Raw genomic sequence first — 23496 nt, forward strand, 5'->3', positions numbered from 1 at the left:
TTACATTTCAAGGTGAAATGAAAAACTAAAAGCATGTTTTTATTTCTTTTCTTTCGGTGAAACTGAGATCCTCACAAGTTTCACTCAATAGTCTGCCACCATGTAGTCTGCTGTGGTCAGATGAATCAGGAGTCCAGGGACACATTATTGCTTATTTGACAGTGCAGTCTGACTGCACAAACTCAGCACATGGTGACACCACTTCCTGGCACTCAGGACCTGCTGTAGACTACAGGCTGGCCAATATTTGCCTTCAATTATTCAACAATTTTCATGGCCATTTGAAGTCCTTGGAGCATTTAAATAAGTGACGGCAGGGACCTCCCCTTGGCATAAGCTGCGTGGTAGAGTATCAAAAAATTCCTTTATGCTTTTAGTTCTGCTGATACAGGATTAGGTTAAAGTGGGATTTCACATTAATGTTGAACCTGCTATTGAGACCTGACCCACTGCTTAAACAGAATTTCCCACGTGAGGAAACGAATTTAATCATATCTCATTCATCTGAAGGAACACAATATAATAAACTTTATATAGCACATTTCTTAACAATGTAACACAGTCAGTTGACTTAGACGCATTGTCCACATAAGATTTTCAGAATGAAAGGCCCTATATGTTTACACAGTACAAATCATTGGCACTCTTCACTAGAGTACGTTTCTCTTCTGTAGTCCATTCAGGAGGTCAGTATCAGATCTGGCTTTCTGCTGTCACTTTTAATGAAACTAGGAGCCTTCTCTTGAAACACTAGAAGTGAACCCTTTCCAATTTCTCTGGATGTCTCTCAAAACACAGAGGAAGCTTATTCTGAGCTTGTGTAAATTCTCTAAATCCTGAGGGAGTAGCTCAAGTAAAAGGCTCTGGTACAAAGGGGATTTTCTGTCAATAAGCACAGGAAATGGCTTTCAGAAATAATGGCCAAATGTTAGGAGAGACAACCTGCTTAGCCACAATGAACAGTATGCTACAACACTATGATTTTCAATATCTAAGAAATGCAGCAGGTACTAATCGATTTTGATTTCAACAACATTTAATTGATTAAGGTTATATTCTATTGTATTTCATCAAAAGTTGTAATTATTTTTTAGACCAAGACGCTCATTAAAAGATGATACCCAGAGCAATGGCAGCATATGGCGTCTGGAATAAAATCCTTTCTTGCCACAAAAGGAGATGTTCATATTAGATTTTTTTCCGTCGCCCCTCTGATTCTCCATCAGGGAGCCCTTTGCAATTTAATCATCACTAAAATCATTAAAAAGATCTGAAGATTAAATTATATTGGCATTTGCAAAATTATGTAATACATTTACATTACAATGAAGAAATTAAAATAATGCATTTTCACTGTCTGGGGTGTATGAAATCTCCACATGGGAAATATAACTGGAGAAGTGGACAGACTCTTATTTTCCTTGCCTTTGGTGGCAGTTAATAGGCTAGCAGAGTTTCCGATTTCATTGTGTGAACCTTTCCACACTATCTGTCTTTGATAGATGTCCCTGAAACAGATACTCTTAATGGAGAATCCCATTGAGAATCATGAAATGAAAATACAGTTTTCAGAATAGGGTGGGTAAAATTCAATAAAACATTTGACATACTTTTTTCTAAGTTGTACTTGGAAGATTTGTGGGTAACTTGGGAAGAATTTAAGTTCATGTTATGATAGGCAAGGAGTCATTTGGTGTTTCCCATTAACACACAGTTTTTGTAGTTCCTCTGAAATGACTTTAAAGGTGTGCGTCTTGATTTCAGGGCTGACGGATGAAGAGGTAGAGTTGGCCATCCAGCGTTCCGGTAGCACAGAAGAAGTCCTGGCCCTGAGCCCTGTGGGACCCCCACATCCACTCCACGCAACTCAGCTGGTTCCTGTAGTTCACAGTGAGTGCACATCGCCTTATTCTTCCCTTTAGTACACGATGCATATACATTAATTTAATATTTATGTTCACCATCTCACCTGGGGAGAAAAGCATTTGTAGTTGAGTCAATTTAAAACTTCGACCCTTGTCCAGAGCAGGTTTGCGGTTGGAGATCTTCCTGTTTGTTTTTATTCATTTAAACCCATTAAACAGGATTATTCCTTGCTCCATCTATTACAAGGATTACAGACTTGCAACATTTGACTTGAAATAAAACACAGGGAATACAATGTTGCACGGCACAAGCTCATGAAGTCTCCCATGCCATTCTTTTTCAAGGGGTTCCACTCTGGCAGGACCCCACACCACAACCTGTATCTTTATTACCTCAGGAGGTTATGAGTGCTGTCCACTGATTTACCAATGCAGAATGAAGTCTGCGTAATGCTTAACCCATATGACAATGATTCCAGATGTATTCCACCCTCATTTATTACCACACTGTCCTTGACTCCCCCGGCATCTCATGTTTTGTAATGAAAGTGATGTTGATGGGATGGCCATGTAGTTAGGGAGACTAGCGGCCCTCCGTCCATAGTGGGGGGTTTTATATCAAAACGGCTATAAGGCAGCTGCATAATGAGGTGAGAGCGGGGAGTCTTGTATGGGGGGGTCATGCCGAAAAGAGGGGGCTACTTCTCTTTGATGTCCTTGTTATGGGGACGGTGCACGGGGACCCGCATCCATCTCTGTCCAAGTAATGGATACTCTGATCTCTATTTCCACACGGTAGAAGGACAGGAAGGCCTCCACTGAACCCAATAAATTTGAGAGGAGATTGGAAAAATGGGGGATGGAGACCACAGTTCCACAGCTTAAGTGACCAAATAAAAAAAGGAAGATGGCAGAGTGGAAGTGGCAGAGGAAAAGGGAGCGACGGGAAGAATGAAAGGTCCTAAAGGGGGGGGGGGGGGGGAAGGAAGAGCATGTGAAGACCCCTGGTGATGCAGTGATGCTTGTTCAGGGTCAACCACCTATCCCAAGGACTCCAAGGCCTTTTAGAAGCACGGTATTCTGGGATAGGTGACAGTATATCGCAGCTATAATGTTGATGAAGACCCAAATTTATGTGGTTACCATATGGATGTTGGAGAATAATTCAAATTTTAGATAGGGAAGGTTACGGTTTCAGCCCTGAATGCTGCCGCCATGAAACGTGCCCTTGAGGAAGTTGACTGAGGAGTAAAATAGCATTAACCTTGAAAATGTACCGTATAGTCCAATGTGACGTCTCTCATTTTGTTTGCATGTCAAATCCCACAAGTGTTAAGGCCCATGATCAATCTGGTTTACCTTTATCCTGTCAATAGGCACCACATAACCCAATAAGATATGTCAGACCCGCTAAAGAATATCATGCATGCATTTAAGTGGCTCAGCCTCTGATCATTTCCTTTTCATTTGGGCCCCACCAGAGTGAATCAAAGAAAACCTCATATATTTCCTCCAAACCTGTTTGTTGTTTAGTGACATTTTCAGTTGAATGCATCCCTTATGTGGGGAATTTCCACTTTGACAGACAGTTAGCCTACCCAGATGACAGCTTGCACAATGACACACTTTCACATTATCTGTCACTCAGCAAGACAATCAACTTCTAAACACACACACACACACACACACACACACACACACACACACACTCTCTCGCTCACTCACTTTTTTGTTCATGGCAGTTATTTAAATGGTATACACTGCATTTGGCCCACTCCCAAAATAAGTGCAGGACAATGAAGTCCTTGCTGCTCGATCAGAGAATTTCCACTGCGATTTGTTACTTTGCAAACTCATGCTTTAATTGTTATGTTTAATGTCTCTGCAATGGTTATGTAGTATTTATTAAGGGTTTTACATACTCTGCCAACCATTGTGGAAACCATGTTGCAGGATGAAAGAATAGAGAATTTATTTTTGATTGCTGCAAGGAAATACATAAATATGTATAAAAAAACATAATCTGAAAAAATGTGTATGTGGTTTGTAGTTATGAAATTAAATCCCAAAGTAGGTATGAAATGCTTTAAGTTTCATGCCACAGTTTGTTCACAGATTAATGCACACATTAAAACCACAATGATATTAAAGCAAGTCATTTTCCAAATCTGTATTTTACCAAATGTTTTATCCTCTTCTCCAGGTCCAGCAGGCTACCGATGGAAAAACTACGGTGCCCTCACCATCATTATGGTGGGCATCGCCTTTGGCTTTCATCAACTTTACAAGGCAAGTCACACCCTGCCTCTCCTGCCCTTCAGACCATGCACCGACTTTGTTTTCACAGTTACTGTTTCTCTAAAATTTGTTATACATATTATGCTTTGCATCCTAAGATTTGTCAGTACTGCCTCTCTCTGATATTATATTTAAATTGGTGGGCTTAGCAAGTCCATCAGTTTATGATGAATTATGGTGCTAGAAGAGAAGGCGCCTCTGCAGTACGTAACATCACTCTGGTCTTGTTATTAAAGCTACCCTGCTTTACGTCAAAGCATGATCTCATTTGAACCTCCTCTTTTAACTTCACCTTCCCTTCTCCTCTCGGATATATATATATATATATTTTTTTTTTTTTTTTTTCCTCTAAAAACTAAAGTTGCTAACACAGCACACAGCAATTTTTTTGCTGTCCTACTGTCTAAAAATAATCACCTTGGTTTTTATCGGGCTTAGCAGCCCTTGAACATGAGCTCATGAGGCCCCTTGTCCCCGGTGACATTAATCCCATAGTGGTTGTTAGTAGTAGTCTGAGTGGCATGTGGAAGCCATTACTCTCGTTTTAGAGGAGGACAGGAGCTCTAGCAGTAGCTCTTGGCCTGGATGACAGGCCATTCTCCTCAGTGTCTGTAAGAGCGAGAAAGAGAGCACCTATCGTGTACATGCATATGCCTACCTGACCCTGTCAGACATATTGGCTTCTCTTTAGATCCTGTTATGTCCTATTATTTCATTCTTCTATACAGAGACTTTCATAAGGTTGCACATTCAGGGTCGACTGTCTCTTCTTCCTCTATCAGTGCAGTCTTTCACTGACAAAACATGCACTGTACAGGTCCACTGTTGATCCTACATGCAGCAGGCTTTGCCAGCCACTGGTCGCCTGGGAGGTGGGATTCCCTGGCGGGACGGCACAGGTTGCTGTCATGTCACTGGAGCGTAGCGCCAGTCGCACCATATGTCCAAGCTTCTGCCCATACTTTATTTATGTTATAGTGCACCTTGTAAACATCACGCTCACAGCAACCCACTTATTAATTACTACGTGTTGACACTCATTTAATCTATTTTTCTAAAAAGTGTTTATTACTTGCGCTGGTGTGTCTGCTTGCCACCTGAGCTGGAGTGAAAACCTGGCTTGGCTGTGAGGGATTATGTGATCCTTATTCAGCCTTAAAAACCAATGATTTTCAATACAGTTTCGTGAGGACCATGAACTGTGGGGACACGGTTACTTGGACATTCTTATTTTGGCGAACTCTGCTCTGCACACACGCAAACACAATCATACACACGCATACTTACAAGCTGCTCATCTGGGCATCACTCACACTGGATAACAAACACCCTCCTTTGGCTGTCACACGTACATATGATTTGGTAGAGCTCTGTTTATTCAGTGGAAAAGAGATGATAAACAATGTGACATTGTTTTTGGACTATTTTCACTGTTCACCACCATGTTTTTCCCTGTAGGCTTGTCTCTTGGTTTCACTGTGCCATTCAGGGTGTCTTTCATTAACATTGACGATGATGTGTTTTTAGTGTCTGTTATTTTATTTATAGCTCAATGTGATTTTTTTTTTTATTTTCTTTTTATTTAAAATGATAAAAAAAGAGAACCAAAAGTTGTGTGTTCAAAGGACTTTTATTTCCAACCAAGAGTCTAAAACCCAAAGATATTTCATCTCCAATGGTATTAAATACAGCAAAGCAACAATATTTAACATTAATTCTTAATAAATAACTTCAATAGCTAATGAGTTTTTAAAAGTGTTGATTAATTTTCTAGTTGACTGATGGTTTCATCACAGATCTGTACACATACCTGTTTCAGTTGTTTGGACACAATTTAAATATGCAGTTAATCATGCAGCTTAGACAATTAGGCATTAGTCTAATAAAACAATGCCTTTGACCCTCCAAGGCCAAGTATAGGTGGCCTTGTCTTTTTCTCATTTCTCTGCGCCTTCCCACTGAAGAGAAGTGTAATTTTGTGCCACGCTTTTTAATTGCAGAAATACATCCTTCCCCTCATTATGGGCAGCCGAGAGGACAAGAAGCATCTGCAGAGGATGGAGAGCAACATTGCGGCAATGAGTGGCACGCTGACACAGACAGGTGAAGATTAATATCTTCATCACTTTCTCCCTCCTTAACATTTTCCCTCATTTATCTGTCGCCAAAATCGGGGGGCCCCGCACGTTTTTAACAAATGACGCTGCTGTCATTTCGCTTTAATTTGAAATTGCTTGTTTACTGTCAGGCTCGGGCTCAATTAATTACGTTTCGCTGAAAAGCTCTTAACCTCGGAATATTAATGAGGAGTTGGGAAATGACAACTTTTCTCTCCTCCACCCATCCTCTCTCACTCCCCCCCTTCTATCCGTCTCCCCCTGCACCAACTTATCCCCCCCCCCCCCCATCTAAACCTCCACCACCATCATCATCATCCACCCTCTTCCCCATAGGTGGTGAGAAAGTTCAATTTAATTTTGTGTATGTGTGTTTGCGTGAGTGAGTGTGTGTGGCGTGCGTGCGTGCAGCATGGCACTGTGTGGCGTCTGGGCTCACCACTGGCCCTAGTGTGATTAAGTGTACGGTGACAGGTGCGGCTCCCATGTTGGACAGGTGAGGAATCTCAACCTGGCTGTCAGACATGGAGAGTGGGAGAGAGAGGTAGGGAGAAAGATGCTTTCCCAGCTCTTTGTCAGTATAATTAAAAATCCAGGGAGGCGTAAATGACAGAGGCACTCCGAGAAAGTTTGCTCTTGTTAGCTGTACTGTAGAGCCAGAGAGTGTTTTCACCAATCCACCTTTGAGATGGACAAATTTATTATTAAAACAAGTTTAATCAAATAACTCAGAGGCCTAAAATACATCAAGAATAACCGGTAACAAGACATATTTCTTGGATATGAATAGTGAAATATAAAATAAGATTTCAAGCAAAAGGATTGCCTTTTAGATTTCATGAGATTACATTCATTTGTCAATCTATTGTGTCCTGTTAATTTGAGATGTCAAGCAAGGTAAAAACCTTTACCTCAGAGGTTTTTAGTTAGGAAAATCCTCTCATTTGTCAAATTAATAATTTCTTTATAATATAGTTGTTCTTGATATTGTAGAAAAACAGTAACGACTACTAGGGTTGCAAAATTTCGGGGAATATTCAAAGTTGCCAACTTTCCATGGGAATTAACGGGAATTAACAGAGGAAATTTGGTGGATAATTTATACTAACTGTATATACCTTGTCATATACAGACATAAATATAAAAAATTGTTTTGTCATAGGCTGATTTGAGCCCTGAGGAAACTTTGGGGACTTGACTAGACCTGTGTCATTCTTAACATAGGTCTTTGCATCGTATTTGCAAATGTACACAGCCTTTCCTTCTACATTGGCTGGGGTGAAATGTCTCAACATGAGATAGTGCATGTGGAATTGTTCTGTATAATTAGATGAGAAAAAAGCTTGTTAAAAGAACCCTAATGCAATGCCAGAGATATAAATAATTGGAATAGTCTTTACAAATATTTTACAATTGATGGATAAATGATAGAAGGAGGCTAGATGGACAGATGAACAATCCTCAATCGGCATGTTAATATATTTCCCCCAGTAATATCATTGAAACTTACCTAACTAGTCCTGCACACTACAGCAGTCCTCAATAGCCCTGCAGGATGCTGGGAATTATCTGTACATGTGATGGAGAAATGCACAGTGCAGGGTTGAAATTCAACGTGCAGCGTGTGCTGCATTCCATACATCTTTAAAATAGAGTTTTGAATGATGTTTTTTATTGCTCAGCGTTTAATTTGCGTATATAGTTTTTTTTCAAAATTCCCGAGCTGAATATTCCCACGGAAAGTTTCCGGCAAGTTTCCGGAAATTTACCGAACATTTTCTGCCCCTATGCAACCCTAACGACTACCATTACACCTGTGTTTATGGGAGTTTAAAACAGAGAGGAAATAATGAGCCACGAATGAATCATAAATGCAAGCCTTTGAGATTTAAATACAGACTTGTTTGACTTTCAATCATCTCCTTATTAAAACAAATAGTTGGAGTTTACATCCTCGGTCACGAACCAACGTAGTGTAGATGAAAATAGTGCTGTTATAATTTTATCCAGCCACGCCCATGCTATTGTTTTCTGGCTGGCACACGCAGGTGGAGGGTTAGAATTTGTGTGAGATTGCGTGCGAGGTGTGTCACCCTGAATCTGATTAACAAATATATGCTCCTTTATGGTCATTTTCTGCCAACTATGCAAACACATTTCCTCTGGTGTGTTTCACTACCAGTTCTTACTCTACTTATACATATTTGGACATTTGCCAATGTACAAACCCTGTTTTGTTTGCACGTAACGACAGGATTTCACAATAAGAGTCCTCCTGTGTTTGCTGCGAAAAGGTGAGCCTCGAGTGGGGAAAAAAAAAAAAAAAAAATCATGGGCCTTTTCTTCAGCCAGTGTGGGGAACTAATTTGCTATGACTGCAGTAGCCAAGCTGCTATTGTAGTTAATGACTGTTGTAGTTAACAGTTTGGGAGAGGGGTTGCAATTACATCGAGAGTTTTCTCCCCCTGCTTTCCCTTTGTCTTCCTCTCCCTCTCACTCCCTCTCCCCTCGCTGCACTGAGTAATAGCGGCCGACTGCCTTGCTGCTGCCAATTGCTTGAACCCCCTTTTGTTAAAGTTCATGTATTTCTCTAGTGCCGGGCGCAATGAGGTGATGTATTCTTTTGAATGGGGACGACATTAGTCTCTCTCACCAGCCCCGGCTCGAGAGTAAGGGCCTTGACTCCCATTATGATTTGCCTACAACTTCACACAGACAATTAATGAATGGATCTTGGAACTCCTTCAGCGGAGCCAGGCTGTAATGGAATTGTGCGGCTGTTTGGGCACTCTTTGTCGGTGGGAGCCATATTGGTGACCAGCTGGCCATTAAAGACAGAGACAGCCCTGGACATATGTAGTGTACATTATATTGAGGTATTTACTGAATAATTTACTGAATACACAATGTGCGCCCTCCTCACAGCAGCTGCAAGCCTCACACATCATCTTGTCTCTGATTCTTTCTCCCTCCGTCTCTCTTCTTTCTCTCACACACACACACACACACGCTCTCACACACACACACACATCACAGCAACAGCCGCCTCTTGATTCATGCCGGGCCAAAGTCATCGACTTCATGATTTTTGGCTCCATATCTGTGACAACTACGGATAAGAAGTTGTGCATTTTTGTCAAGTGTCTCAGCAGTACAAAAGAGTCAACTTTATGGAGAGACATGAAAAGAGTTAGTCTGTGAATTGCTTGGCTGAAGTGGCTGAAAAAGCGGTGCCAATGGTAATTCAGGAGGTACGGCATTACAGGCTGGCAGACTGACCCACGCATCTGGATAAGCTGTTTTGTGGTGGGGTGGAATCGGAGGGTAATAGGGCAGCTCTTGGCTTAGCGTGCACACCCTGTCACCGTAACACCTTTTTTAAGCAGCGATGGCCACGGTATTTTAGTTTTATTGCCGTCCTCGGAAAGCTTGGTCACACTCTGCATTACAAACCGAGAAGCAAACTGTTTTCACATTGGTTTTTTTCAGCCCCAACCAACGATCCTGCTCAAACCCGTATTCTGCAGGATTCTGCGAGTATGAAAAGATCAAACGTGTCAGCACCCCACCTATATTGATACAACCCCACCCATTTAAACACAGGTGTCACTACAAGATATTAGTGTCTTTGAAAGATCAAATATTTTGTCTGTGTTGGTTTTTCAAAAGAAACACAGCCTGTCTCTGTCTTTTGTACTGGTTAACCTGAGGGGGGGGGGGGGGGGGGGCGGCGCTCTTTACATCCCGTCCAGCCGGCTGCAGCTTAGGCTTTTAACCATTGGCCTGACAACCTCAGTAGTGGACCGCCACAATATCTGTTGATGTTAATCCTATTAGGCTTGATTTAACACTTTACACGCCCATGATTTATATGAATGTTTATTGGTTTTCTGTAATATAATCAGCTCGGGGAAACTTAATGCATTGTTTGGTAATACACGCGTGACTGGAAGCAGGGGGCAACAAACTGTGCCTGGTGTTATTTGAAATCATACACCCACATCCAACACCAACACTTGAACTAATTCAATTTTCAAAGTCAATGGAAAAAGAACAATATTTATTAGGATTAGGGGGGACATTTTGTCTGGCAGCCTCCTCCCAAACAGGAGCCTTGTTTTTTCCTTTGTTGATCGTTTGAGGATTTAAGATGCATTAGAAGGCAGTGTCTGGGTGGATAATGGAAGGTTAGAGACTGTTATTTGATTTAAGTTCAGACACTAGAGATTAATATCTCCATCCTATGTGGCCCCCCTTCCCACCCTCCACCCTCAGCGCCTTGGACCAAAAAGCTGCGACTAAAGTTACGGGGTATTAGCTTTGATTACAAGTCTTAGAGGACAGCTTTGATCAGTAACATGAGTTGAATCCTATCAGTTCTGTCATCTCTGGAAAGAAGATCTATTCAGTTGTGCGCCACCATAACAACCTAATCAGACAATCTCACTTCCTTTTAAATTTTTTTTCAAATTTGCTTTATTTCCCATCTGTTCTTTTGCTTGTTTCCACAGTGAGCCAGCTGCAGCAGACCCTGCTCACTGTCCAGGAGCTCCTGATACAGCAGCAGCAAAAAATCCAAGAGCTCTTGAAGGAACGGACTTCAGCAGAGGTAGAGCAGCCACCCATCTCATCAGCTACTGGGCACCCTTCACTATTCAATTTGAACTGTGAACTGAGTTTTACTTAAGACACTCTGACCCTTTTCCTTCTTTGTCCTACTTTCTCCTTCAACGTGTTCAGTGGATTCAAATGACACCTTGAGCAGTGGTTCATTAATCAATGCAGATAGCGGACAAAGTGCAGACCCCATTGGTGCCGACATTTTTCCATTGTTTTTCTGAAAAAGGCTTATGAAATTCTCTTCATATTCAATCATATACGTTTTATAACAACATTATCATCTCACTTTAGAATTTTGTTAAAACTATTAACAAATCATATATCTCACTGCAGACAAACAGAAATTAGATTAAAAACAACTTAACTAGTTTCACTTTCCTCTTCCTCAGCCGTGAAGAGTTTGCAGACTGTACCTTTTTAGAGTCTGTAACATTGCAACGGATGATTTGAGGGAAGCTCGACAGGCAGTAACTCTGAAATTACAGAAGAGCTCAGTAAACGTAAAGTCTCAGGTTCAAATCTCCAGATTGACGAGGAGAGAGAAAAGGTTTCCTGACGACTCCGTGTACTAAAATCTCTTTCGCTACCCCGAGTCATAACGACCTGAGACAGACAGCCTTATTATACTGTATATCATCAGAACACAAGCTGCAAAATAGTATGGTGCATCTCATCATGGGACCATAATCTTTTACCGTATGGTCATTCCTCTTCGCCTTGATTTTTATGGACAGTGTTCATAATCTACTCAGAATTGTAAGTGTTTAGGTGAATCGAACTGAGCGATTGTTCTAAAAACTTATGTGCGAGGATGAAATGTTTCTTGCTTTTACGACGCCGCTCATAAATCATTTTATGATCTCTGGGCTCTTAAAAAGTGCCTTGGAAGAGACAATCTAAGACAATATTTTATGTCCACAGCTGTTAAGCACACGGGTGTTTCACTGTAGCATCTGGATACTGCAGGAAAACATATGCAGCCACATCTGCTTCGGCACAAACGAGGAAGAAATACAGTATATGAATCTTTTCCCCTGGACAAGATTCATAAAAAACTGACAACTCATAGCTAATTTTGTGCTGTTTCAAGTTCTCAGCCACACGGTCTCTCTGGTGTTAAAAGCGGTGGAAGCCCATATCTGCCCGTGTGGCTACATGGAAGAGATGATCCGATTTGATCTCACACTGCCGTGAAACAGACCAAGCTGCGGTATTGTCTCAGGGAGAATGAAAAGGGATGTTTTTTCTTTTCATTCGTCATCTCCAAATCACAGATTGGATTAAAAAGTTTCTACTTCATTTGCCATGAGTGCCTAGTTGGACAGCAGTAGTGTATAAAAAGTATATTTCACATCAAAACACCCATTAAACAAATCATAAACTCTGCTTTATAGCTAGGCTTAGATCTTAAATTGTCCCTGCAAGCCGGCACAAGGCCCTCTGTTGTCTCGGGCCATGGAGGAAATTGGGAAATTGTTTTCAGGTCCGTGATATTTGATGAGAAACACATGTTGGAGCTGGCAAGCTACTTATCATTCACCGTTTGTGGCTTTTGGGGTTTGCCTCACCACGCTGCTCAAAGTGAACCATGCTTAGCAATTATACCTCTCAACACGGAAATGTGCCTTTAACCCGAAACACATGGAGACTTCTGTTTCCTCAGCTGCTAAGTAAACATTTCTCCTAGTTTGGAAACCGCTCAATTGCGGAGTGTGTTTACTGTCCCTAAACTGGGGACCTCATCATGGAAGTGAGTTCAGACAAATTGACTCATGTCCACACACACACACACACACACACACAAACACACGGAGCACACGCTAATGCTGCACATTTCCAGACTTTAGCGCCTGGGACAGTTTCTCTTTTTCACCATTTTCACAGCTATGACGACTCTGTCATGAAAAATGCTCCTGTTTTCTACCGCAGGTGTTAAGGAGAGATTTGCCACAGGATGATTCATCCCTGATGTTAAACAGTGAGGTCTATTTCTGGGCCATTATCATCACAAATCTGACTGTTAACTGTGTTTGCCCCGCTGTCTAAACTCACTGATTGTTCTTTTTATTAGTGGATACTACAGAGAAGATTAGAAACCGCCTCCTTACACTGCCAGTGGGAAAGCGCATAAATAGAGTGAAATCAATTGCATTGTACCAGTGTTTTGACTCAAAAACCCTCCTCTGGGGACTTCCTTTTGAAACTAATTCCATCATAAATATACATGTGTTACACGAAAACACACTGTCTGCCGGCGGAGTAACTGTGAATTAATTTGCCTTCAGACTCTCTTAAACAAGGCTTGTTAAAGATCCTATCTTGTTGCTAATGGTCCACAGGCATTTATCTTCATTTATCCAGATGCGTTGCCGTCCTTGGGTGCTGCTGCAGTTGATAATCTTTTTTTCTTTGCTTGTATGTGTCTGTGTATATCTTTTTCCCCTTTTTCCCCCCTGAAGCACTTAGTTAACCGTTAGAAAGAGGCTGACCCCAATCACACCCAGGCACCCACCCGAGACGTATTAGTTACAAGGCTTTTAAACCATTTAGAGGAAATCTTTACCAGCTTAACCACCTTTAACAGTATTTATGCAGTAAAAAAAAGGCATACCCTGTCAGTACAATGGTGGATGATAATATAAGGTTTTGGGTTTGGCTTTGGTTGGTTGGTTAATTTGTTCTACCTCCATCCCAATGACAGGTGTATTTGGAGTTTTTTTTTTTTGGTTGTCCGTCCGTCTGGCCCAGTTGTCACACGCGATATCTCTGGAACGCTTTGAGGGAATGTCTTCAAATTTGGTACACACCTTCAGTTGGACTCAAGGATTAACTGATTCGATTTACGTGGTCAAAGATAAAGATCCACTTCCATCCCAGTCTTTTGAGCATGACGCATCATGAATTCAAGGGATTGCATCACATTCAACGCAAACATTCACTTCAACTCAGGAATAAAGAGATTAACATTGGGGTCAATGTCAGTGACCTCATATGATCATCCTAGTTCATGAACTTTTTCAGGTCTTCCTTATGACAAACACTTGATAAACAGAAAAACATTTGACAAATTTAAGATATGTTTTATACCTTATCACTGCAAAATGTAAAAGTAAATATGAAAGTAATATATCTATAAATATTTTACTTGTGTTATATTGCTATTGATGAAAAATAACAATGTGATTAATATTGATTTTGATTTATCGCCCATTCTCATTCTCATGTATATAACAGACAATTGTTGTGAGAATAATAATACAAAGGTTAAGGTCTGCATTCTAATATGCTCATCGCTGTAAATAATCCTTAAATGATTCTACTTGTAATCAAAGCTGCTAATTTTTTTCAGACGTTCATATTTTTGATCACTGTGTGCAGTCCACTGGATAAGTGTTGCCTCCTCTTGTAAAGTCGGCATGTGTTCTTTCAATCTCTTCCCTGTCACTGATAGCCCACCACTCAGCCTCCGCCTAAGCACCTACTGCACTTAACACAAGATTCTTACACAATGTGTGTGTGTGTGTAAACACTGACATAATGTATCTGAAAGCTGAAATTCAGTCCTGGCCCAACATTTAATTAGGTTTCCTCAGACTTAATTAGACATATGTCAGAGGTAGTGTTGTGTGACAAGCCTTGATGTGAGATATTATATGGTGCTGCTCTGTAGATAATGCACATTATGGATGTAGCTAGCGGTTAACAATTCTACTCTAGAGCCGGTTTTCTTGCATGAAGTGAGAGAAGAACATAGAAACCCTCACATTTCAGTCATTTGGAGAAATCCTTTTTTTTTCCTCAGCTGATTTGTGCTTTGGAAGTGTTTTAGCTCGGCAATTAATTTTTTTTCCGATGTAAAACTAGAGAGAAGCAGAATCCAGCGTTATTATAGTGTTGCCTTGGGGAGGCAAGGGATTAAGATGGTTCTAATGAGGTGACGACTGTAATAAGAGTGTCTTCAGCTGGCCTCCAATGCACTCCCTCTAAAACACGGCTCCTTATCAGCGAGGTTTAGGAACTGATAAGAGCCACAAAAAAAACCTTCCCCTCCTCATCTCCTTTTCTGTCTCCCCCTCACTTCTCCTCCCCTTGCCTCCCTCCTTCCACTGTAAATGAGCCTGATCCCTTTCAGATGTGATTCAATTAATTTCTCTTAGATTTAATTACAAGGAAAAGAGTCCAAGTTATCCCTCTATCCTCGATAGGGGGTCTACGCTTCCTAACAAGCTTCCTCTGGTGAGTCAGGAGAGTCTTAATTACAGTTTTTACTTTTCTTTTATCCCACTTTTCCCCTGTCTTCTCCCTTTTTCTCCCACTGGTCTCATCATGCTATCCTCCTGCTCTTGCACATGTGTATCCTCTTTATTCAGGGATGGTCTCAGAAAGGGGAGAAATAAAGTACATAACTGCCTCCCAACTATTTTGACTCTATAGCCAAACAATGCAGAGTCATGACACATTGTTACAGGTTGCATTTTTCTATGAGTAGTTAAGTCAATGTCGTTTAAATGGCTTCAAGATTTCTTAAGAGGCAAAACCACTGGAAAATGCAAACAATTTTCTCAAAATTGTCAAAAAAGTGACATGTTAATTTGGGCCCCTAAGGTCTCCATTTTGAGTTGGGAATTACGTTGTGATCCATTAGTCAACTTGTCTTTGCAGAAGTTACAGCTCTGTTTTATTGTTGCATTTATTGGCGTTGCTGTGTGATCTCTTTTCTTTCTTTTTTTCTTTAGGCCTTTATCAAAAGTCATCATTTTATAGCTCCCCCTGTCAAAGTCCTGCCTATCCCTAAAAAAGTGCTGCAGAGACAGATTTTCACGAGCATTTTGCCAATCAAATACTTGGCTATTACACCCTGTAGCAATTCAAGCTGTGCGTGTGTGTGAGCATGCGTGTGTGTGATAACACATGCCTTTTGATAAAACACAAAAAGAACAAAACAAACTGTGAACCTATGGTCTGCCTTCATGAAAGTGGCCATTGTCCAAGTTAAAGTCAGTATCCAAAACATTGGACACTGGCTTAATCTTTTTCAGATAGTATGGAAAATTATGTAAAAACAGGATGATTCCCACGCGGGAGTTTCGGAGCAGTTGAGGCCATAGAGGTGACTGACATGTGAATGCTTGTCTTTCTTTCTGCCATCACCATCATTTATGAGGTCATGGTGTTGACTACAAACATGTGGCTTTTAGCGTTAGCATTCACCATATTTGTTTACCTTGCAGTCTACGACCTTACATTTATTACATATTGTTGAGAATAGAGGAACATAGAGTTGTTAATAGATACATATTGACTTTGTGTTGTGGCACTTGACCTGAACTGTGCGTGTGTGTGTGTGTGTGTGTGTGTCGCTTGTGTTTTTCCTATAGACATCATCTTCAACCAACCGCATCCTGGACAACCAAACAATTGGAGAGCTGAAGCAAGAGATAGTCTCTTTGAAGGGCTTACTGCTCAGCAGGTAACAGAGTTATCCATGCCCTGTCACATGAAAGTGTGTGTCTTCCTGTACTTATCTCTCTCTGAAGTATGTGTGTGTGTGTGCGTGTGCGTGTGCACGCTACAACCTACTGTTCAAATGCACTTCAGAGTTCCTGAATGCATTTGACAATGTTATACAGGATTAAAGCGTAGTTTTATGTGTTATAAAACTACTCTCTACAGAAACTGTCCACATAACTGCTCTTTTACATGACTCTTGCTTTTATCGTATATGTCTCTTGGTTTGCATATATTAATAAGATACAATTATAAACTTATAATAATCATTATATTATATTACTAATATTCAGTATATATAATAACAGCAGAAAAAGCCAAGTATAGCCTTTTGTGTTGTTTATTTTAATGACTGTTCAATCATAAAAGTCAACTGAGACTGTAAATCTTTCCTCAAAGAACACTTACAATTTTTTTGCGGTGCTTTCAGTTGTTATCTCACTACTGAAGTACTGAGGGTTCATATAAGGTGAGGGAATCTAGTCTATTTGAGGGATAGTCTTCAGTTTATTTAAAGGCTCTGGAAAAAGCCTGCAAATTCAGCTAAGATTTTCTTTGTCGTACTGTGTATATTCTTCTTAAACTCTGACTCTAAATCTCACAAACACACTGTTCAAATAGTAACTACACAACAGCCATTATGGTGGCGTAGTCCCTTCTACATTAGAGAATTGTTGTAGATGGCCCGAAAGTTTGTGTTTGCGTTTGAATGAATAAAATAAAAGAACACGTAATGTCACATTGCTCTTCCAAATTGCACACTTAAAGCATAATCATTAATCTTGAAGAAGTTTAATCTCACTGGCACTAGAGGTTATAATACTGATTGCAGCATTTCTTGTACTTCTAAACTTGGCTTGGCCTATTAGCATACTGCAGGCATCAGCTGCTCTTCTGTGTTTTACTGCTTTAATTGGTGAGCAGGATAACCACGCGCGCACGTGCATAATTGTTCCTGTGCAACTTTCACTCATTTTATGAGACAAATATAAAACCGCAACAAGAGTGATGTATGTGCACTGAGAAAATCTGCTGTTTCCTGAACAAACAAAAATACTTTAGTTGATCATTTCATTCACTTACACGTTGATACAAGATGTAAGACATGTTTTGTCACTTAGATCTTATTGTATAGATCTCATGCAGCTTTGTTCCTCATCCTAGTCAGGTGCAGCCTGGCTCAGTCAGGCCCATTAGCATGCATGACTAGGTATCAGTGTCTGTAATGAAGTCTGAAGGAAGAGTGTACATCAGAAAACCGGCAAGGATGAAAATTGCCTCAGAACTGTCTAGTTGCGGACCCCCCCCCCCCCCCCCCCCCATACACACATTCTAATCAGTAATAATCCCTTTGTCATTTGCATTCTTGACTTCATCTGGATTCTCACAGTGGCAACGGCTCCAATCACAAAATAAGGTGTCGGTATCACCATCTGTCTCCAAACTCGTTCCCGTTCTGTTCAAATGATCCAAATCAGCTCCAAACATTATTTTTTTTCATCCACTAAGCAGCGCTGATCCTGTTACGACTCACTGTTGTCCTTTTCATCTTAAAACCTGAAGTGAATGTAATTAAAACAATCTTGGAGCATCTTTAGCAGGTGTGATGAACATCTGGCTGTTTGGGGGGGACATTCTTTGCTGTAATTATGAGAATTACATGGGATGCTTTTTGTGCGTCGCTGCATTTTAAATGTTATATATGTGTTTGCATTCTGTCGAATCATTGGAAATATATTTTCACAAATTTGTATCAACAAGGTTTTTTCGACGAGGTGATGACCTGCTCTCTTTTCCCTCCTCCCCACAGGAAACAATTCCCCTCCTCTCCCTCTATTCCTAAGATCCCCTCATGGCAGATTCCCCTGAAGCCACCTTCAACATCCAGCTCGACGTCCGTTAACCACAGCAGCAGCGACATCTCCCCTGTCAGTAATGAGTCCGCCAGCTCCTCCCCTGTCAAAGATGTACATCACAACCCTCAGGATGAACTGGGAGGCCCCGATGGAGCCCATGTTATGAATGGGGATGCCTGCGCCGTCGGCAACGGCACGGCGCTGCCCGTGGACCTGAAAGACCAGGTCCGCATGGAGGTGCAGGGTGAGGAGGAGCGGAAGGAGGAAGAGGAGGATGATGTCAGCCATGTAGAGGAGGAAGAGGAGGAGGAGGAGGGTCTGAGCATGCAGACAGAAGATCGGCGAGGTGGGGATGGACAGATTAATGAACAGGTGGACAAACTGAGGCGACCAGAGGGTGCCAGCAATGAGAGCGAGGTGGATTAGTCAACAGCACAAAAACACTCTCCAAACACCACTTCCTGTCTCTGCCGATGGCTTTGTTTCAATCTGCTGCTCTCTGCTCACACTCGCTCTGTTTGTTTTTTATTTTTAAAATCTATCTCCACTGTCTCTTTCCTCTTGTTTCTCTAACCGCTTAATCTCGAGCAAAATGAGGAGTAGGCATGAACGTGAGAAGACGCAAAACGGACAAATATTGTCTAGTTGACTCGTGGCTTATCTCAATTTGCTTTTCATCATGCAAACGAAATGACCCGAATGCTGAGCCGAGTACCATTTTGTGATCTTTCCGGGAAATGACGGGCAATAGGCAAATCAGAGGGAGTTTAGAGGGTTCATGCAGAACTAACCATGTAACCGACTGCCTTTAATTTTCATGATTTGATCAGATAACTCACAGCTGTGCGTTGGTGTCCTTGTAATTGTACTAAGGCTTTATACAGACCAAAGAGGCGACGCTGCACAGAATGTCTCTGCTGTGTAGCTGCAGCTGTGGGTCAGGAGTCATATGTTGGTACTTCAGTCACAGAGTTACTGTGAGCTTCCAGAGAAGCATTAACACAGTTTGTCTCCCTGGTGATGGCAATAGGAGAGGACACGTTCTTCCAGGGCCGGAGCTTTTAGCCTCTTTTATGTGTCCTTTCGCATTGGTGTCAGTCTGTCAATAATTCACAAGGCCAGCAGGGTGGCATTTGCGTGAAATAAAAGCCCTGAAATTCGAGATTAGAATGTGATGACGGGCTTTGTTCCATGCCGGTGTCAGGGTGTTCATAGGCTCAAAGGAGGGGAAGATAAATGTTTTTTCCCCCCGCTTTCCTTTTTCACTGAGGGCTGAATTGTACCTCTCTCGTGCGTGTGTTTGTGCGTGGCAGACGCTGTCTGCTGAGCTGTATCTGTGTCTCCAGCAGGGCAGCTGATTTGGTTTGTGAAGTATGTTAATAATCAAATGATCAACAAATAACAGATGTATTAGTTCATGCAGCTTGAAATGTCAAGGAGGCTAAAACTCGAAATCTAATACAGAAAGCCCAGTTGCATTGTATTATTTTCTGTGACACACCCTCCGGTCCAAATTATGTAAGGCCTCCTACAGTGAGTAATCTTTACAGAAAACGGCGCCGATATTTTGTAATTAAGCTGCAGTAAGACGAGGGCTGCCACAGATGGAAGTTGCACAACTCGTATCACTTTTATTTATCTTGGTGTGGAGGTGGATGGGGGAAGTAAAAAAGACAACAAAAATGCCCCATGATTGAAAAGGAAAGCAATAAATGAATTCTTGACTTATTGAATTACTCACTCTGTCTCCAGCTAACAAGAAGAGTCCCTGAGTGAGAAGGAGGGATATCAGCTCTCGTGCCACTTCCACCTCCATCACACGGCCTGCATAGGAACACAGAAAAGGTAGAGGGACACTGGACATTTCTCTGTGACAATGGTCCTAATCTACTCATCGGTTTTAGTTCTGTTGATGTACTTTGTTTTCAAAGTTTCAAATGATGAGACGACAACAACGCTGCAGTGTCCTCTACATGTTTCCTTAAGTAGAAACACATTTGTGTGGATGAATAACCTTGGTTAAAAGAAGTCGAGGTTCGATGTTTTTTAGCAAAGTGGTTTCAGTCATTGTTCCTTTCTATAAGCTGAGTGTTAGCCAGGGGTGTGACATTACTGTCACACATTGGGTTTATAAATATTCTAAACCAACTGAACACACATGCTACTGATTAACCTAGTATTTCTGTAACTATCCTATTCATGAAATCCTTTTTCTTTTTTTCATTCAGCTACTATTTTCCATGTGTCTCCTCAAAGTGTTTATTTTGAAGTATACAAAAACAACAAAGTGTTCATTGTAAATCCTAATACATGAACATGTACCAACTTTGAATTTCCATCCATTCAATTAACATTTAATGAAATAAAAATAAAAATCACGAACCTCACGCTGAAAGGTGTTTAGTTGTCACTTTTAAGTGGGTTGTGTTGTTTTTTTGTCTTTGCTTTTAATCTGAGTTGTTTGTGTAAATGTGTTTTTTCAGGGGAAGGAACATTTTCCTGCAATATTCATATCAAGTAAATTTGTACAATTTCTTGTTTTTGTTTGGCAATAATAAAATCAGACCATGTAAAATGCTGTCAAATTTGTTAATAAACCTGAGCCTTTTACAACTGAGCCTTTTGGAATAAAGAAAACTTGAATAATGGAGTGACGCATCTTAAAAGGCCTGAGAGTTCCGAAACCATTTTTAGGCCATAATCTTCAGATAAATCTTTAAGGTTCCTGAGCTACAGATTCGAGTGCTGCAGCTCTTCTGTGTACAATCCTAAACCACCCGGTAGTGAATGTTCAGGGAACATGACGAGGCAGGGACTTTCAGCCTTCTATCAGTGTACTCTCTGGAAATGAGTAAGTGAAACAGTTATACATCGAAACAAGTGAAGATTTGTTTATGTCTGTGGGTGCATTTTCAGTGTCTGTCTTTCGGTTTCTGTTGTGGGAGCAGAATTTCCCATTCCATTTTGAATAAGTAAAGAAGTTAAAGAGAACACATTATCGGCTTATTTCTTATAGTTTTTTTTAATTGCTTGGTTTTAAAACTAATTATTATTGCCTAATCCAACAGTACAGAATAATGAAACAAGGTGCATGCGTAGTTATAGAATGTCTAAGTCGCCGGTCACACGGCTTTCCACCAGTGAAGCCGTGTTGTTGCCTGTATCAGAAGGGTTCATCCTATTCATTCAGTCTCATCTTCACTTTGTGAGACTTCCATCAGTCTATGCTGTTCTGCAATTACCAGCTACAGCTAACATGCTAACTAAGCTTCAGAGCAATAATTCAAAACTGCAGAGGAGTTTTTTTTGATACTGCTAATACTACATAGATTCATAGTTTAATGCATTTTTTTTATTGATAACCTTACTTGAAATGAAATTGACATTCGGTATTGCTGTCTCCTTTTATTCCACATGTAACTTTTCCTTATGAAAATCAGGTTCATGCATTACCCAAGGTTCAGCTCAGCCCTTTACAATTCAGTTGGAGCGTTGTGTTATGCAAGTAGTGGGATGATGTAACCTCAAGCCACCCATGATCGTTTTTGTGTTGCTCCCCCTTTAAAGCCACAACAGGTTTCATACAGTTTTCTTCACAATTATATTGCTGAGAAAATTGGTGGAATTTCCCTTTAGCTCAGCCAATAGTCTTTGAGATAATTTGTTGGACTGACAGATTGCTTATCTCTCAACCTCAAACTTGGATTAATTTTAATTTAAAGCAAAGTTTATGAACGTGTCTGAGCTGGTGCCTCATTCATGTTGAGAAATGATCCTCAGAATCTGAGCCTCAGTCATTTATTGTAATTTCTTGCAACGGTTGGGTTACTGATGATTTCTTGAGACTCCCAGCATTGATAGAGCAGCTAATCACAAACTGTGACGCTTGTTTTCCTATGAAGCCCTTTTCTGTGCTCTTGCCGACAATGTCCCACTTAACATCCTCATGCTAACACGGCTGGGATGAAAAAGATGGTTCTTCCTTATGCACATCATTATGAATATTACCATATATTATCAGTTGTATGAATTTCATTTATCAAGCTCCTAATGATCAATAGTGTTTCACATATTGATGAGGTGTATAAACTTCTCAGAGGTTCGATAGCACATCCCTTTGTAATCCATTAACCTCTCCCTGGAGTTCAGGCCAACCTTAGATTTATAGGGACCTACCGTAATAAATCCACTTGTACATCATTTAGTGTCTTAGGGGATTTGCAGTGCATTCCTGTTCAGAAAGCTGCATCTATCCTTCCCTCATATTCACTTCCACATTTCAAGAATCTTAACAGCCTCCACAGCAGTTTGCAGACCTTCTGAGAAACCTTGTGTATGTGTGAATCCACTTCCTGGGTGGAGTTGGTAGGTTAGACGGTAGCTAGCGCCTCTCAGTGTGGTAGTGTAGCGAAGGATTGTTTGTCCAATGTGACACCTTGGTTTTGACACCGTTCGGCTCCCCGGTTGGGAGCCTTCACCTCATCAATCTTGCTGCTAAACGGAGAGCACTCAATAGGATAGTGTATCGACGCGCTCTGAACTCCATTGTTCACTGGAACTGAGCACTCAGCAGGTTAGAGGGCTGAGTGTCTCCTTGGATCAATGCAAGGGTTGTTAGCCCACAGCAGCTAGTCAGAGGGCTACACCACGGCTCTGTCTGCACCATACACACATCATCTTTACTCCGGTAAAGTCCTCCTTCGGTTCTTGAGGGTTAATCCCTGTCCGGCCTTTGTTTTGCAGGATCATTTATGTCCTAGCAACACAGGTCAGGCTTCTCCACCCAACATGGCTTCCAGACATATGGGGAAATGTTGTAAAACATTTGCATAGTCATGGGCAATGCAGGCAAAGGAGCCTTAAGGATGACATCCTCTTCCCTGTCAGATAAGATGCATGTTGCAGGCATCTGAGGTCATACCTTCATGTGTGAGTAGCCCTGTAGAACATCAGAGGTTTCTCTACTCATCTCGAAATATCTTTCTTGCTATGCTCTGCAGGAATCCTTGATTGAACTTGAGTTATCACCATTTGCAGTGAAACTAATGACCAGGTTTCAAATGTTCTCATCATCAATGGGGATTGCCATTAACTTTCATACAGACATTCATGTTCCCCAGAGGATGAATCCTTATAACATTGGTTATCCACCAAAAAATGTTGTAGTGCCAACACCAGGTCAAGGTTTTCAGTTTTAAATATCTTATCTAACATCTAGCTGATAGGTTGGCA

General features: G+C 41.1%; 1 protein-coding gene across 2 annotated transcripts in view; it reads left to right on the top strand.

The window, feature by feature from the left end:
• pex14 (peroxisomal biogenesis factor 14) overlaps nucleotides 1–20839 on the top strand; it is a 44078-nt gene extending 23239 nt beyond the window's left edge. Inside the window, exons 4-10 of one of the 2 annotated variants that reach the window (XM_062391941.1) lie at nucleotides 1765–1890; nucleotides 4069–4154; nucleotides 6164–6266; nucleotides 10792–10889; nucleotides 16279–16370; nucleotides 18219–18681; nucleotides 20017–20839. In XM_062391941.1, the coding sequence (XP_062247925.1) occupies nucleotides 1765–1890; nucleotides 4069–4154; nucleotides 6164–6266; nucleotides 10792–10889; nucleotides 16279–16370; nucleotides 18219–18681; nucleotides 20017–20040 (992 nt within the window). In that variant the 3' untranslated portion in view covers nucleotides 20041–20839. Of the gene's footprint in view, nucleotides 1–1764; nucleotides 1891–4068; nucleotides 4155–6163; nucleotides 6267–10791; nucleotides 10890–16278; nucleotides 16371–18218 lie in introns of both variants that reach the window. The other variant, XM_062391942.1, reaches the window with a different exon arrangement.
• The last annotated feature ends 2657 nt before the right edge of the window (nucleotides 20840–23496 follow it).

Source organism: Platichthys flesus, chromosome 7, assembly GCF_949316205.1.
Source record: "Platichthys flesus chromosome 7, fPlaFle2.1, whole genome shotgun sequence".
Lineage (NCBI taxonomy): Eukaryota > Metazoa > Chordata > Actinopteri > Pleuronectiformes > Pleuronectidae > Platichthys > Platichthys flesus.